Source organism: Hydra vulgaris, chromosome 09 (assembly GCF_038396675.1).
Source record: "Hydra vulgaris chromosome 09, alternate assembly HydraT2T_AEP".
In the NCBI taxonomy this organism is placed as follows: Eukaryota; Metazoa; Cnidaria; class Hydrozoa; order Anthoathecata; family Hydridae; genus Hydra; species Hydra vulgaris.
Genome location: NC_088928.1, coordinates 4,648,034 through 4,667,500, shown reverse-complemented (window position 1 = coordinate 4,667,500; position 19,467 = coordinate 4,648,034). Strand labels below are relative to the sequence as shown.

General features: G+C 28.8%; 1 protein-coding gene across 2 annotated transcripts in view; it reads left to right on the top strand.

The window, feature by feature from the left end:
- The window catches only part of LOC136084506 (3-hydroxyanthranilate 3,4-dioxygenase-like), a 68,705-nt gene extending 51,026 nt beyond the window's left edge, over positions 1 to 17,679 (top strand). For both annotated transcript variants that reach the window (XM_065804561.1, XM_065804560.1), the window contains exons 9-12: positions 7,041 to 7,106; positions 7,193 to 7,258; positions 13,993 to 14,075; positions 17,461 to 17,679. In XM_065804561.1, coding sequence (XP_065660633.1) covers positions 7,041 to 7,106; positions 7,193 to 7,258; positions 13,993 to 14,075; positions 17,461 to 17,539 — 294 coding nt within the window. In that variant the 3' untranslated portion in view covers positions 17,540 to 17,679. The remainder of the gene's footprint in view (positions 1 to 7,040; positions 7,107 to 7,192; positions 7,259 to 13,992; positions 14,076 to 17,460) is intronic.
- The last annotated feature ends 1,788 nt before the right edge of the window (positions 17,680 to 19,467 follow it).

Sequence of the window (19,467 nt, the reverse complement as noted above, 5' to 3'; positions counted from 1 at the left end):
AGATCCTTAAACATGGCCGGAAAATGTTGATTGTCAGGCTTTGAAAGTAATTTTTAGTCAAATTATTTGCTTTCTATTCGCTTTTTACTATTTTAAAAACGCCAACATCTAAAAAATGGCTAGTATGAGCTGGCAAATGCCAAAGTAAAATATAATTTTCTAAAGCTTTTTTTTTTTCAATTCTAAGCTCATATGTGAAGCATGGCCATCAAGAATTAGACTTTAAAACCTAAAAGTTTATTTCCGTGAGGCAAAATGTTGTAAACCACAGTTGATAAGGTAAATAATTGCCAAAAGCGTCACAACAAGTCAAGATTGTTGTCATTTGCTTTGGATTCGGTGGTGCTAGCTTTTTAGGATTTTTTATTCCTTTTTCTACAAATAATTTTGACTTTGCCTTGATCAAATTGCAAACCAGACTCATTGCAGTTGAATATTTGAAACGGCTTATTGCCTAAATTATGTTCATTATATGCTGCTACTAATTAATCAAACCAATTGTCAATTATAGCTGGCTGTATGACCACAGCTCTAATAGTTTGCGTGTTGCTTACTTTTCTTGGGCAAGTTTTTAACGATATTTGTTCATGAAACCAGAATACCATTTTCTCGTCAGTTTGCCGTTTTTGAATAAACTAACGGGTGATGCGGAAGTTATCGGACAAATCCTAATTTCATTATTTGAGCATAATAATTAGTTTTTGTGGTTTTATGCGTAGGCATAAACGTTCTATAAAATATAAACTTTATTATTTGAAACACAATTATTTAAAATGAGGTTAAATGCAGTTGAACGAGAATCTTTTCGAAAGCGACTAAAAATGTTTTTTGTAAATAAACCTAATGTTAAAAAAAAATAAATCGTAAATCATTTAGAAAAGGAAGGATTTGCTCGAAGTACAATATATGATAACCTAAAAAGACTTGAAACTGTTCAATCGTTTTGTGATAGAAAGCACCCTGGTCGCCCGACATCCTGGACTAGAGAAAAGAAAGCCGATTTAACGAGACTTGTCAACAATCGAAAAAAGGGTCAGTCACAGAAAAATAGCTATTAAATTCGGTGTAAATCAATCGACAATTGGTCGTCAGTTAAAAAAAATGAATATTAAATATAGAAAACGTGAAAAGACTCCAAAACACACTATAGAACAACAAATAAAATCAAAGAAAAGAAGCAGGAAACTAGTTAACCAGCTCTATAACACAAAGTCGCTTCTAGCCATCGATGACGAAAAATACTTTTGTTTTGCAGGGGACAACATGCCTGGGGATTCTGGATACTACACAAACAACAAAAAGACATGTCCAGAAAGTGTTCCTTTTATAGGAAAAGAGAAATTTCCAAAAAAATTATTAATGTGGATAGCCATATCTGACCGTGGTATGTCCGAGCAATTGTTTCGCACTTCCAAGGCTGTAGTGATCAATTCATCAATCTATATTAATGAATGTTTAGAAAAACAACTTCTTCCATTTATTCACAAGTATCATGGAGACTTTAACTATTTATTTTGGCCAGATTTAGAAAGTTCTCATTATTCTAAAGATTCTCTAAATTGGATGGACCAATATGTCTATTACGTTGATAAAGAATCCAATCCCCCAAATGTGCCTCAAGCACAAGCAATTGAAAATTTTTGGGGAGATTTGGCACAAAAGGTTTATGAGGGAGATTGGCAAGCTTCAACAGAGCAAGTTTTGATTGATCACATTAAACTAAAACTACAAGAATCGATTTAAACTTTTTACAGTCGCATATAAAAGGCGTCAGAGCAAAATTGAGATCAATTGCAGATGGTGGTGTTTTTTCATATAAAAAATAATATATTTTTATTAAAATATAAATGCTTTATTTAAAAAGAATATAATAGTAGTTTGTTTTTTTATTTGTAAATTAGCTATTGACGTTTTTATTTTGTACGATAACTTCCGCATCACCCGTTACTTCCAAAGATGCTCAATAAGATTGAGATCTGGGCTCTGTTAAGACCATTCAAAAACTTTGATTTTTTGTGATTTAAAATATTCCTTAACAGATCTGGCACAATCCTTTGGATCATTATCTTGTTGTTTTTTTATTTATAAATAAGTTATTGACGTTTTTATTTTGTCCGATAACTTCCGCATCACCCGTTAGTTTGGTTTGATTCTTTCAAATAATTTTCAACAATAATAAACATGTCTTTTCTATTCAAGCTAAAGCCTATATCACTCATAAATTTTAATAAATCAATAATAATAGCTTCAGTGATGATGCTGCTCATCTTTCTTGGCGCTCCTCTGTCATTAGATGACCATTTTGTTCTGTCAAAAAGGGTAGAGTTCGCCACACTATAATATTTAGTAGCTTGTACATATAACTTTTTATTTGTTAATAATAGCTTGAATAGCTAGCTGGATTCGACTCTCTTTTTGTTTAGATTTATTCTATAATACAGTAAAAAAATTAACTTCTATGCATTAACTTTATGTGCGTTAAATAATAAATACCTGTTTCAGGATTTAAGTGTCAATTTTTTTATTGCTGGTGACTAATCTATTTTTTATTTTTTTCAGGCACATAAGTAAATAATAACCTCTATGCAGATTTAAGTGTCTATTTTTTTTTTTGCTGGTAGCTAATTTGTTTAAAAAAAAACTATTTTGTGATTAATTTTATGCTGATTATTATATATATATATATATATATATATATATATATATATAGATATAGATTGATAGATAGATAGATAGATATAGGTAGATAGATAGATAGGTATAGATATAGATATCAGCCCTTCGAATTATTGGCTTTTATTTTAATGTTTGATGAAACAAGTACAGCACAGCAAAAAAAAAAAAAAAAGGATCTTTTGGTCAGAAGAAGAGAACCAAGTTGTTACAAAATATTTAACATCGCTGTTCTTTGGCAGAGCAACAGCAAAAGATTTTTAAAAAATGCTTGCAGATATATATCATAATGAAAGATTTGATTTACTATGGGATCGACATTTTAATATTTCAGCTGATGGTCCTAATATTAAAAAGGCTGTTTGGAAGTTATTAAATACTGATCTTTATAGCAAAGGTTTTAATGAATTATTATCTTTTGTAAGTTGCACTTTGCACACAGTGCATAATGCATTTGTAAAAGCAATAATAGTTTTAGGTGAGGATGCTGAGCAGCTTGCATTTTATTTACATGCTTGGTACGTAAAGTATGGGTTTTATTAGTAATTTTATTGTTTTTCACTCATTATTAGCTAATAAAAAGTTTTTATGCTCAAGTTTGAAATGTGTTTTTTTTTTATTGTTGTAGAATGCACCCTGCAAAATAGAGGGTTTTAAAATATTAGCTGATTGCGTTTTTATTGAAGATGAAATATTGTTTCTTCATTTTATAAATACTAGATGGCTTACTTTTTCTGCTACACTTGAAAAAGTTTTGTTAAGATGGGAAGATACTAAGAAATATTTTTCAGAGTATATTCCAAAACAAAAGGAATATAAAAAGACTTTGACAAACAACAAGCATTTTGTTAGAATTCAGAGAACTCTTAAGGAAAATGAAAATATAATTTAATAAGTTTATGTTGTTTTTTTAATTTTTTTCATTAAATACATATTATAGGAGTTAATTATTTTAGGAGTTACTTGTGTCTGTCAAATTTCTTATTGGTATAGCTCCCTTGTTTGAAAAATACATGAACTTATTCCAGGATGAAGGATGACTTATTTATATTTTATAAAATGTTTTTATAAAATAATATATTTTACAAAATGAAAGATCTTTTAATATCATTGATGATGCGTTTCCTTAAACCTTCTGCTGTTAATGGTAAATCTTCTAGAGATCTTTTAAAAATTGATTCTTCTAATTCTACTATCCACCTTGATTTAAATAAAATGGATTTTGGCAAGGAAGCTAAAAACCAAGTACTTTACTTTTTAATATTTTGTTACGCATTTGTTTAAGAGTAAATGCAAATTAATGTCTGTTAGATTAGTTATAAAATATTTTAGTATTTTTTAAATATTTTATCAAAAAAGTCATTTATTATTTTTAACTGATGTTGAGTTTCAAAAGTTAATATGTAATTTTTAGGTAAAAAAAAATCTCATGTGAAAAAAAAAAAAAAGAAATATCTGTCTACAGAAAAATGAGAGATGGATATATATCGGTTGTAAAATACTTACAAAAAAAAACTCCCACTTGATTTGAAAGTATTAAAAGATTTGACTTGTTTGGGTGCTCAAATGAGGTCAGAAATTTGGACTATTAATGCAATTGGGCGATTAGCAATTTTGATGCCACATTTTATAAAGAAAAGAGAGGTGAGTTTTTTATATTTAGTTGCAGTTATGGTTTGTTTTTTTAAATTTACTTTAATAGTTAAATTTGCATTTAATACATGTTCTCTTTATGTATATTATAGTTTCTTAAGATTTTTTTATGATAAAAAGATGTATTATTGTTATAATTTAAATACCAACAATAAGATGTATTATTATTGGTTATTTCAGTTTTCCTTTAGATTTAAATATTAATCTTTTCATAAGAATTTTATCTTTATTTTTGATTAGGTATCATTTGTGAAAGATGAATGGAAATTGATCAAGCAGCTATATCTCAAAATATCTCAAAAGACTGGTATTTAGATTCTGATACAAAAAAATTAAAGAGAACTGACTATTAGTGGGCTAAAGTTTTTAAAAGTGACCAGGACCATGGAAAAACTTAGTATCTATATCTCAATAAAGTTGTTAAGAGCTGTTTAACTATTCAGAATGGAAACGCTAGCGCAGAGTGAAGTTTATCAGATTAAAAAAAATACATTGACTTCAGAACAAGTAATACTAAATGATGAAACATTAATGGTTTTGAGAATATCAAAGGAATACGCAAGAAGTTGCAATGAAGCATATAATATTGATGCTCTCTCTAAAGATGTTGTTCAGGCTTCTCACAGAATATATAAAAAAAAAGAAAAGCTGAGGAAGAAGAAGAAAGAATAAATGATATTTATAAGCATGAACCTATTGACAAAGAAAAACAGCACAAAGAAATGCTTGAAAAAGTTGAAAAAAACAACAAAAATCAAAAATCAAAGAGAGAAAAATCATGAAAATGATGAGAAAAATGCAGATCTAGAGTTTCAACTTGCTCAGAGAATGCTAGATAAAGCGACCAAGTCTATGCAAAGTGCCATCAATAAAGAAGACATGATAGGTATAAAAATTGTCCATGAAATGGTGAACAGAGCAAAAAAAAAAATATTGAAAATACAACAGCGCATAGAAATGAACAAAAAAAGTTAAGAGTAAATATTGGTTTAAAACGAAAAAGTGAAATGGAAAGTTAAATTAATTGTTTCAAAAATCAAAGTATTGTAAAAAAAAAGTTTGTGTGAATTTTTTGGTTAATTATTTTGAAACTTATTTGGCGTTGCAAGTTATTTGGTGTTTTGATATTTTGTTAATTTATTTTATATTAATTTAGACATTTTTGTAACTTCTGATTTAATTTGTTTTTAAAATGATCATCATGATCATGATCATCATGATAATGATCATCATGATCATCATGATAATGATCATCATGATAATGATCATCATGATAATGATCATCATGATAATGATCATCATGATAATGATCATCATGATAATGATCATCATGATCATCATGATCATCATGATCATCATGATAATGATCATCATGATCATCATGATCATCATGATAATGATCATCATGATCATCATGATCATCATGATAATGATCATCATGATCATCATGATCATCATGATAATGATCATCATGATCATCATGATAATGATCATCATGATCATCATGATAATGATCATCATGATCATCATGATCATCATGATCATCATGATCATCATGATCATCATGATAATGATCATCATGATCATCATGATAATGATCATCATGATCATCATGATCATCATGATAATGATCATCATGATCATCATGATCATCATGATAATAATCATCATGATAATGATCATCATGATCATCATGATAATGATCATCATGATCATCATGATAATGATCATCATGATCATCATGATCATCATGATAATGATCATCATGATCATCATGATCATCATGATCATCATGATAATGATCATCATGATCATCATGATAATGATCATCATGATCATCATGATCATCATGATAATGATCATCATGATCATCATGATCATCATGATAATGATCATCATGATCATCATGATCATCATGATAATGATCATCATGATCATCATGATCATCATGATAATGATCATCATGATCATCATGATCATCATGATAATGATCATCATGATCATCATGATCATCATGATAATGATCATCATGATCATCATGATCATCATGATAATGATCATCATGATCATCATGATCATCATGATAATGATCATCATGATCATCATGATCATCATGATAATGATCATCATGATCATCATGATCATCATGATAATGATCATCATGATCATCATGATCATCATGATAATGATCATCATGATCATCATGATCATCATGATAATGATCATCATGATCATCATGATCATCATGATAATGATCATCATGATCATCATGATAATGATCATCATGATCATCATGATCATCATGATAATGATCATCATGATCATCATGATCATCATGATCATCATCATGATCATCATGATAATGATCATCATGATCATCATGATCATCATGATCATCATGATCACAATCATCATGATCATCATGATTATTATCATCATCATGTGGATCATGATGATGATAATAATCATGAATAATCATGATTTTTATATATAAGTATACATGCATATAAATATATATAAAATAGAACATGAATATTAAATTATTTTATTTTAAACCTGGCAATTTTATTTCAAACTCAGCCCCGGCCCTGGCCCCTATTAAATATATACCCCTGTGGCTTACTAAATAAAATGGTAACCTGTTGCTGATAGCACAAGCATATTTACTTTTTTTATATATTGTTTTTTTAAATACTTCAACAATGTTTTTTTAGTGGCTATCTAAAAACTTTTCAGCAGAGAACAATGTGGTAGACCTTTTCAACAGTGAAGAATTCAAGGTAGTTGAAAATTATATATATTATATAGATTTAAAATATACTTTGATGTGGATATCTTAACTCTGCTATTGTCTGCTATTATTTAGGTAAAAATATACAGACAAGGTACTTTTGATATTCATAACACAAATGAAACATGGCTTTGGCTTAAGGTTTGTTTGAATTTTAGTTTACCTTTAAATTAATCTATTTTTTTAAATTTGATCTTTATAATTGATTTGTTAGTTCAATTTAACTTTAATGCAATAATTGGTTTGTTATTTAACATTGGAAAATAAAATGTCTTGTTACTTTAAAAATCTGTCTCACTTTAAAAATCTGTAACAACAACATGAATGTTGTTTTTTTATTTATTTTAAATCTCTTGGAGTCTGTATAATAACTTTGAAACTTTGAAATGAATCAAGCATACAGGTACCGAAAAAAGTTTAGAACCACTAAACAATTTTGCGTAATTTCATTATTTTTTCAATGTATGAAACTAATATTGAACTTTGATGATAAATTATATATATATGAAATGCTTTAATTAAAACCTAAAGGAATTTACACCGCATTCAGTTGCATACACATTAAGCGATCAATAAACAAACACACACAAATTGAGTAATTTTTTTGTCAAAGGGTATTTAACAATATCATCACATAAACTAATAAATCTATATACAGTAAGCAGGTTTGTCATTTTATTATATCGAATTACAATTTTATTTCAATATTCTAGTATTTTCCAATGGGTAAAAGTAAAGAAATACCAATTGAAGTTCGTTCCCAAATTATTGCTTTATATAACCATACTTCCAAATTGCATAGGCAAATAGCGACAGTTATTGGAGTTTCCCATAGCTCTGTGAACAAGATTATTAGACTTTATAAAGAAACAGGGGAATTTACTTCAAGATCTCGAAGCAGTCGGCCGAAGGTTACATCCTTGAGAACAGACTTAAGAATACGACGAGAGGTATTAAAGTCCACTTTTATAAGCGCAAGAGAGATTAAGGAAAGGTTGACTCCAACATGTGATCAAGTTAGTGAAAGAACCATTCAAAGTTGGTTAAGAAATAAATTTAAAATGCCAGCAAGGAAACCAATTAAAAAGCCGTTGTTAACAACAAAGATGCAAAAGGATAGAATTAGCTTTTGCAAGGAACATATTCATTGGACAGTCGAAGATTGGATGAAAGTCATGTTTTCAGACGAGTCAACCTTTTTGCAACAAGATTGCCAACAACAATATGTCCGACGTGATCCTAATTCCTCAAAATATGATCCAAGATACACCATCAAGACAGTCAAACATTCTCCAGGTGTCATGGTTTGGGCTTGCTTTGCGTATAAGGGTGCAGAAAGTATAGAGTTCATTGAAAAGAACGAAAAAATGAACAGTGCCCGATATGTTGTCACAAAACCCAAAATGTTCTTTGAAAAAGCTTCATTGTTCAATATTTCAGCAAGATAATGGCACTTGTCACACCTCCAAAATATCAAAGGCTTGGTTTGTAGACAAAAAAATTGAAGTTCTTCCTTGGCCTGGAAATAGAAATGATTAAAAACAAAGGATATCCATGTAAATATTGATATAAATATTTACATTGCTTTGTTTAAATGTACTTATTAAAAAGTTTAAATGTTTAAAATGTATTTATTTTCATTTGAATTCAATACATTTGTGTGTGTTTGTTTATTGATCACTTAATGTGTATGCAATTGAATGCAATGTAAATTCCTTTAGGTTTTTTATTAAAGCATGTCATATATATATAGATATATATATATATATATATATATATATATATATATATATATATATATATATATATATAATTCATCATCAAAGTTCAATATTAGTTTCATACATTGAAAAAATAATGAAGTTACACAAAATTGTTAAGTGGTTCTAAACTTTTTTTGGTACCTGTATGATAAGAAGCAATCCAACAAATTAGAAGAAGCAATCATCCAATGACCTGTGGTACACCTTCTTGTCCTGATTTTTGATATCTTTATATGCGTTATGTAAATATATTAAACTTAAGACTTCCTAGTGCAACTGTTTAGAAATCAATGTGGTTGATGTGTTGTGTTTAATAAACACAACACATTAGCTCCCTCAATTTACGAATGCTAAAAATTAGATTACTTTCAAAGCTTACAAATAACTTTTTACCAACATTTAACAAGAGTCTTTTTTTTTCTAGAACTATTTACTGGTAGTTCTTCAAAATAGTGTTTTTTACTAACTTGTATCATATAAAAGAAATATTATAACATCCTTACCTTTAGAAAATAACCTGAAAACTGCTAAAAAATGACAAAATAAAATTAACTATAGTACTTATTCATTAACAAGTCTTTACAGGTAAGTTTTCTAATAAGTTACTATTGTCTGCAATGGATGTTTTTTATATGCTTTTATCTTTTGTCATGTGTCATATGTCATATAGACATCTTGTATTGTTAGCTTTTACAAAACGTTTTGAGACCATACTAATACCATCACGAATTCCTTTTTTGTAAAAGAGATACATGTTAACATCAGTAATAAGCTCAAGGCTAACTTTTGTCCGTTTCAACATTGTATTCCATGCCATTCCAGGAGCACTAAGGTATTGAGCTGGATCAAGACCGTAATAAGTCATTGTAGTTTCCCTAAACTTTTGAAAAACGTCAGTTAATAGTTTTACATCAGTCTTTAGATAAGTATCGTGGTAATCGCCGTAAGTTTTGCAACCAAAATCTTTCATGAAGCTTTTGGTTGCAAAACTTACGGCGATTAATTCTAAGACGTATAATACCATTAGACCCAGCTATCTAAAAATTTAGACATTTTTTACTTGTTTTGATTACCCGAAAAATGACAGCATTTTTAAATAACCCTATTTTTCAAGTATCAATGGTTAAATGCACAATTTGAAACTGTTGCCCCTCTAACCTGCCTACTGACTTGTGTAAAGAGTGCTACCAATTTTCAGTCAATTCTTTAAAAAGAGTGTGATGTAGTTAGTTGTTTTTTCCTTAATCTGGTTTTTATAGTCTGCAGGGACACAAATAAGAAGGCAGAAACTTTTTAGAGTCCTGCATTGTTGTTCAAATGTGATACTTTAAACAAAATCTACACAATTTTTATTATTAGGTTTGAATTCTACTTTATAACTTATAGTTTATTAATAGTAATGAGGCAATTGCTTGGGCTATTAAACAGTGTACTGAGTACTGTCTATGCTTGAGTCATGTTCTTTAACAAATTTAAAAGTGAATAAATTACCAAAAACTATAAAACACAAAAGACCTCTACCAAGTTCTCTAAACCTATCATTCACTAATATTCGTGGTCTTCGAAGTAACTTTTCTTCTGTGGAGCCTTATCTCTTGCAAAGTTTACCAGACCTACTTGCTCTTTGTGAGACTAATTTGAGTTCAGCTGTCTCATCTTGTGGTCTAAGTGTTGATGGTTATCTTCCTTTAATTCGTAAAGACTCCAATAGTCACATGCTTGGCCTGGGCATTTACATTCATAAAAATTCACCCATTTGTTGGCAAACTAGGTTTGAATCCACAGACTATTCTTTTATGTGCTTTTGCTTAGCACCGCGTCACTCTATCGTCTTTCTCTTTGTTCTATATTGCTCTCCTTCATCTCAATACTGCACTTTTTTTGATGTTATTTCTGATCATATTGACCAAGCCCTCTCTCTTTATCCATCAGCCAAAATATTGGCTGATGGATAAAGAGAGAAGGCTTGATTGTTATAGTTGTTGTTGGTGACTTAAATGCTCATCACACTGAATGGCTTGGCTCTAGTGTCAGTGACTCTGCAGGCATTAAAGCCCACAACTTTTGCCTTTCTCAATCCCTAACTCAAATAGTCAACTTTCCAACTCGCTTTCCAGACAACCTGAATCATTTACCTTCTCTATTCAACTTATGTCTTGTTTCTGATCCTTGTCAGTGCTCAGTTTCTCCACATTCACCCTTAGGTGCTTCTGATCACAGTTTGATCTCTCTAAAACTATTATCTTATTCTTCTTCATCATCTAAATCCCCCTATCATCATACCTGTTACAAGTTCCTTAGAGCTGACTGGGACCCTTTCCATGATTTTCTTTGTGATGACCTTTGAGTAGAAATCTTTCGTCTTCCTGCTGGTTAATGTGCTTCTTGCATAACTTCATAGATTCAGGCTGCCACGGAAACTTTTATTCCCCCTCGATGATTCCAGATCAAGTCTCACTCTTGAAACCGTTGCTTCCATATCTATCAGCAAAACAATTCTCCAGAAAACAGACACTCAATTATTACTGCAAGAAATCATTGTAAATGGTTTTGTCTGGCGTCAAAGCCAGTTATTTTCAGGTCATGAAATCTCATATTTCATCACATAAATTAGGCTCTCATGACTTCTGGAGAATCTTTAATAGTATCAATAATAAGTGCAAATATGTTATTCCATTGCTCTTGTATGGCTCAGACTTTTTCACCTCACCTAAAGACAAAGCTGAATTGTTTGCTAAGAACTTTCCATCATTATCATCTCTTGATTCCACTAGTTGCTTTCTGCCTGATTTAGTTGTCAAACAGGTTGATCCATTGCTTGACATTCCTATTACTCCAGCTTCTGTATCTAAAGTGATTTCCTGTTTCCTAACTCTTCTACAGGTTGTGGTCTGGACAGCATACCTGTTATAGTCTTGCAGAAGTGTTCTCTGGAAGTGTTCTGTCATCTATACTTTCAAAACAATTTAACAAGTGCTTATCAGAGTCTTGTTTTCCAGCCTGCTGGAAAGGGCATCTGTTATCCCTATTTTCAAAAATTTTGGAGAGCGATTTGATTCGTCTAACTACCGTCCCATTAGTCTTCTTCCTATCATAAGCAAGGTTTTTGAATCTTTAATTGACAAACAATCTCTCATCTTGAATCTAATAACTTACTTTTTGATCATCAATATGGATTTCAATCTTCTCGTTCTACAGCTGATTTTCTAACAGTAATAACCGATAGGTTTCATTGTGCATTAGATAAAGGTGGAGAGGTTAAGGCCATCGCTCTTGACATTTCAAAAGCTTTTGATAAAATTTGGCATGCTGGTCTACTTCATAAGCTTTCTTCTTACAGTTTATCTGGTAACATCTTTAAGATTATTAAATCCTTCCTTTCCAATCGTAGTATAAAAATTGTCCTCGATGGACAGCACTCTTCTTCATATTCTGTAACTTCAAGGGTTCATCAAGGTTCAATCCTTGGCCCTATACTCTTTTTACTTTACATTAACAATCTTCCAGATACCCTCACATTTAAGGTGGCATTGTTTGCTGATGATACTACTATTTATTCTTGTTGTGATAAGAAGCCAACACTCTCTGATTGCTTTGAGGGAGCACCTGAGCTTGAAAAAGATCTCACTTCTGCTACAGCATGGGGTTCACAGTGGCTGGTGAACTTTAATTCAGATAAGACTCAATTTTTTTTCAGTCAATCGTTATCGCAATAATTTAGATCCTTCTATATTTATGAAGGGTAATGTACTCAATGAGTTATTTACCCTTCATTTTCTAGGATTAACTCTTACTTCTGATTGTTCTTTAAAACCATATATCAAATCTGTTGCAAAATTAGCATCTGTTAAGGTTGCATCTTTTTATCGAGCTCGACACTTTCTTACTTTGGATTCTATTCTCTATCTCTATAACTCTCAAATCCGTCCTTGTATGGAATACTGTTGCCATATCTGGGGTGGATTTTCTAATGATGCCCTTTCTCTTTTAAACAAAGTGCAAAAATGCATTGTAAACATAGTTGGATCTGCTCTTGCAGCCAACCTCCAACCATTATCACATTGTTGTAATTTTGCTTCTCTTTTCTGCAAATGCTAAAATGGGCACTGCTCTAAAGAGCTAGCGTCTCTTGTGCCATCTACTAAAATTCATTCTCGCGTTACTCGTCATTCAATTAAGTCGTATCCTTTTTCTGTGACTGTTCCTAAGTGCTCCAAAATCTCTTATTCCTCTAGTTTTTTTCCTCGAACATTAGTTCTTTAGAATTCGCTTCCTTCATCTTGCTTTCCTGATTCATATAATTTGCAATCTTTTAAATTGTCTGTTAATCGTTATCTTGCTCTACAGTCTTCATCTTTTCTCTTCCAGTAACGACTAATAGTGGTTGCTTGCAGCCTTGTTGGAAGCAAAGATGTCGAAAAAAATAATAAAGTTGATGATTGCAAACAATATTTAATAATTCATTTAACCTTTTTTAATAAGGTAGGAGTAAATCTCTCTTTTTGAACTCATTTTTATGTAATGTGGCAAAAATGTCATTAACTGGATACCAATGGAAATCTTGTGTTATAGGGTACCTGAAATAATTAACAGCATTTTCTAGCTGACACAAACAGAATCACCTTTAGGATTTGTTACAGAAAAAAATTCACCTAAATAATGCACTCATACCCAATCAGCAATATTGATGTTAATAATCAGTGACTTTGGTATATTAAGCCAAGTATCTTTCAGCATGTGGAAATGCATTGTAAAATCATGTAAATTTGATAGCTCATTGATGTTTCATAAGCTTTTAAACAGCATGATTGAGGTGAACAATAATGATATGAGCGATTTCTTTTAATAACAAAACATACTCAAATCAAACTAGAAACTTATAGAAATAGAAACAAATAGAAACATGATATGTTTCTATTTGTTTCTATTTCTATATGTTTCTTTTAAGGATTTTTAAATATTGTTTCTAAGAAGCACATATCAGTTTTCAACCATTGTTTTTAATCTATTTTTATTTGCTGAATCCCCTACCAGGTCATTTAATTTTTTTTTTAATTTTTTTAGTAAAATTTATCAAATTACTAATAATTTTGTTACTTTTTGTTACTTCAGGTTGGTAATGGTGCTTGTACAATTGATAGTAAAAAGAATTTTCTGAATCAGAATGATTCATTACTTGTGTCAGCTAATAAAAGGTATTTTTTTAGCTAATAACTTGAATACTTATAAATAATAACTTGAAAACTTATAAATAATAACTTGAAAACTTATAAATAATAACTTGAAAACTTATAAATAATGACTTGAAAACTTATAAATAATAACTTGAAAACTTATAAATAATAACTTGAAAACTTATAAATAATAACTTGAAAACTTATAAATAATAACTTGAAATTTTATAAATAATAACTCGAATACTTATGAATAATAACTTGAAAACTTATAAATAATAACTTGAATACTTATAAATAATAACATAATCAAAATTCATAAATAATGATTAGTAATGATAAGTATTATATAATCAATAAAAAACTAAAGCTATTAAAACAGAATTATTTTTGTTGAAATAAAAAAAATTTGTTATACAAAAATGTAATACAAAAATTATTTGCATTTTTTGATAACCATAGGTTATGCTTTCAGTTTGTAGTGTAATGAACATATAACTTATTCAGTTTTTAGATGATCATTTTGTCAACCTGAACACCTACAGCTAAATAGTATAAATAAATATAACTAAGTAAAAAAAACACCAAAAACTTTTTGAATAAAAACATAATTTTTTTTTGTTTAAATAATCATAGTTACATAATGTATGATGTAATGACATCATACAGTTTATTCACGGAAAGTCGAACACTGGTTAAGTCAAACTGTTGTTATCTCAAACTGTTTCATTTGGTCCCTGTTCCATTTGGTCCCTGTTCTATTTGGTCCCTGTTCCATTTGGTCCCTGTTCCTTTTGGTCCCTTGTCTAATTGATTACTATTAAAATTCTCCAGTTAGGTCTAACCTCGGATAAATTAAACTTTGTTAAGTCAAACCATTTTTTCATCCCTTTTTAAAAAAATTCTTCAAGCCTTTTGTATGAGAAATCAGACATAAAATAATGCTTTAATAAAATTGTTACAAAATAAATCATAATAAATCACTTTTAAAAAGCAATTATATAATAGTTTTGATAAATATCTTAATAAAAGATCACTAACTTTTAGATCTAATTTTATTACCAAATAATAAGGAAATTGTTTTATTGCTAAAGTTTTTTCTTTTTTTTAACTGCTAATAATATCTCATATCAGTCAAAGTTTGACTTAACGAGTCAATAAATAAGTTATATCAGTCAAAGTTTGACAACTAGTTGTTTAAGTCAAACATTTGTTAAGTGGAACCATTTTCCATGATCCCTTGGAGGTTCGAGTTATCCGAAATTAACTGACAATCTGAACTGATCAAACTGACAAAATAATGACAATCAGTAGTTTGGAATTTTTTTATGTAATATAAAAAAAATTTATGTTTACAAATTCATTCATTTTTTTTTAATATTTTGAAAAGTATTTTGATATAGTTATTCTTCTTAAAAAATGTTGACAACATTTTATTAAAATGTGTTTTTCTTAAATATTATTGGCATTATTTCTTTAAAATGTGTTTTCAGTAGAGTTAATTTATCTATTTGTTTGCTTTGACAACAAAAACGTTTGCCATGGTAACCACTTATAATAATAAGTGTAAAAAAATATTTTAAAGGAAATTTAAAGTATAACAATGGTAGTAGTTTTATACTAAAAAAATTTTCTGATTACGTTACCAGCACCACACAGATCATAAGTATTTTTAAGTCAGCTTTTATATATTTCTGAGTATCTAAAATTTTACATACATTAAACAAATACATTTTTAACTCAGTTTTGAACATATGTTAAAAATTGGATTATTTAACTTATGAATTGTGTGACCAAAACGCTTTTCTTTTCAAAAGAAATTTTTCACCATAGACTTTCTCAACTGATGAAAAGATCTCCATCACCACAAAATTGTGTATAGCAAAATTAATACTTTTCAAATGAGTATTCAAAGTTGACTTTTTTAGCAATTACCTCTATATTACCTCTGTACCGTAGATGACAAACACGTTTTTTTTAAACAATGTATTGAGTCCTGCTTTTTTCTCCTTTCTCATATTTGATTGCAATGTACAAATGAAAATTCACATTCCAAAACTGGCTGCTTGTATATTCTAGTATAAATATCATATATACAGAAAAAATGTTAATGCTAATTTGTACCACGAGAAGAAACACAAATATCCAGTTAGCTTCACTGGAATTGCACGATTTTTACAGATCAAGTCTGTATTTTAAACTTAATTTATCATGTTTTAGTTATGCTTTCTACTCTGGGAAGCATAAGAGTTGAATTACAATGGCTAATATTGTAAAACCAGTTTTACATTCAAATATAATTAATAGTGTAACAGTTAAAAGGCAACTAGACAAATTTTTTTTAGTGATTTCCGCAAAATTTGCATTCGTACTAAATTTAACACTTTGAACCGATTTGAAAAGAGTTATAAATTTTAAGATACACAGATTACTTTACTTTTGAAACTGAAAAAATCCTTTCTTGCCTTTACGGCGTACTACATCAACTTTATTGCTAACATGTTCGCACTTACGTTGTATAAGATTTTTGACAATTTAATCAATTTTACTGTTAACATGTTCGCACTTACGTTGTACAAGATTTTTGAACATTCTCAAACATGAACAGGTTCTTTTTTTGCAGTTTCATTTTCAACTTCTTTTTGCAGTTTATATTTTCAACTTATTCCTGCAGTTAGATTTTCAACTTTTTTTTGCAGTTTTATTTTCAACTTATTTTGCAGTTTCATTTTCAACTTCTCAATTGTTTTCATACATGTATCCTTTAATGATTGACCAAAAATTCTCAAATAGGTTGTTACTCAGAAACCCAAGCCAGATTTTCAACTTTTGTAACAAATGCTTTTCTTATCCAGTTAATTAGCCACATTTCTGGCAATGTCTGAAGAGATATAATAAGGTCAAAATAAACAATCTTTATGTCTGTGGTTTGTTTTTTCACTAAATAACTAATATTTATTTTGTTTTTTAACGTTTTTACGATGTAGATCACATTTGAATTTTTGCCGTTTTTCTTGTTGAAGTGCCAGCCTGGATTGATGTTGCTAGCATAGTTTTTGGTTTTCTGCTGATCTAGACTTATGTTAGCTTATTGTTCTTTCACTTTATCCACATAACATTGTAGGTGATTAGAGACAAAAATATAATTTCATTACTTTTAGCATTAGGATGCAAATTACAATAACGTAAGTAAGAATTTTCTCAATATTTTTGAAAGGTTTTCCACCTAAAGACCAGCAGTGCGTTTTGGAAAGGTTTTCCACCTAAAATGCAGCAACAATGATTACTAAGCTATCGTCAAAATTTTTACTTGATAGAAATTTTATTTCGATAATTAAAATTTTGTAAATTAACATTTTTTAACAACTTTAAAATTTTTTTTGTTTTATTTATTTTTTAATTACAGCTTTTTTCTTGAAGTCATTGGTGAAACGTCTTTTTGTATGGTTGTTACAAATGTGGTGCCTTATAAAATACTTACATAAAACGTAATGAACACCGTTCTTAAATGAAGAAGAAGAATAGAAATATTTTTTCAATATTATAATTATCGATTATGTATTGTTTATATGTACAGAATTCTTTTTTTATATTGTGTTTTACTAAAATAAATTTTAAATAGAAACTTCTTTTTATTTTAACCTCATTTGCGATTAGGGATTACAATCCGGCACACTTTTTAATTCCGCTGGATCCGTGCGTGATTTTTTAATTCCTGCGGGATCCCGCGAGACATTGGCAGAACTTGATTTCTTTTACATATTATAAACGAAAAAATGACATTAGTACCTTTTTTTTTACCTTTAAAATATTTCAGCTTAAATAAGCTCAAAAATTTATAATTTAAAGAAAATTATGTTGTAAATAAAAATAAACCAATTCATTTGTAAATCAATATAATTTGGAACTTTTAATAAACAAAACGATAAAAAAAGAATACATAAACATAAACTTAACCTTATGTTTTGATTAATGTTTTTTAATAATTTTAAAATAATTTTTTTATAAAATTCAGATTTTACATGTTTTTTTTTTAATTTTATATGATTCGGAATGATAAGTTAAAGTGTTTTTGTTGCTGTTGTTTTGTTGTTGATGTTGCTGTTGTTTACTTTGTAAAATTTTGATATTTTCTCGATGTTATTACTGAGAATAGTTCTACATATTTTTCTTCTTATATTTTGTAAGTTGTTATATTGTATATGCAATATTTCATCTTTAAAAACACTGCCTCGTTTTCGCGCAACGTTTAATAAAAAACTCTGTTACGCTATTAATATCACTAAGTGATTTGAACAAAATATTTTTTTTATATGCTTTCACGAATAAAATAAAATTAAAAACTTTAGAAACTTTTTAATACCAATCACTGTTTAAAAGAGAAATTACATTAAAATTTCTCGACGTATTTTTAATTGTAATGAGGAATTATAACACATTATCTTAAAAAGAGAATATAATGAAAATGTTACTTATAGATAACGCTACTAATAGAGTAAAGTTTTGTCCTAAACGTCTTTGAAAACGTCAACGTCCTTTTTATTGAGTAAGAAGCAAAGAAAAATCATTAGCGTGAGTTGTATTGTTATTAGAAGACAGTTAATATCGAAAGTGAAAGTATATCAAAAAGAAAAGTAAAATCAGGTTTTTTTGTGTGTGTGGTTATTAAAGTGTTTCTACAAGGCCTTACGGTTTTATCACAGAGCATTGCGGAAGAACATTTAACTAGGAAGTTCTCGCCTCCTTCCTTACCAATGTAGCTTATCTGGCCGGAGGCATTGAATCTCTGTCTTCTTGGTTCTGAACCTGAACTTCTTGCATGAACTTTAACCACTGCACCACGGCTGTTTAAGGTTTTGTTTGTTTTTTTCGCCGTTTAATAACATTTACAATTTAAAAGTATATAAAACTGGTGGAGCAAGTAGACGACATTACTTTGTCTTATCACCGAGCCTGAATCGTACGTATTTACAATAACTATATTATATATGTATACTTTACAAATTATTTATTGAAATCTATAAATGTTAAATAAATAACAATTAGTTTAAGAAATACTTCAAGAACAATAATCATGTTAAGAGTAATAATCAAGTAAACAAGAAAAATTCAAAAACATAATAATAATAATAAGTAAATTAAAAAGCACGTATTTACAAGAGCCATAATATTACGTATACTTTACAACTTATTTATTGAAAATAATAAAATTAAAATATGTGACAGTTTGTGGTTGGTTGATATATATATATATATGTATATATATATATATATATATATATATATATATATATATACATACATATATATATATATATATATATATATATATATATATATATATATATATATATTTACAGTACCTACTCAAATTATTAGACTCAAAAAAAAAATTCAAAATTTTGTTACTTTT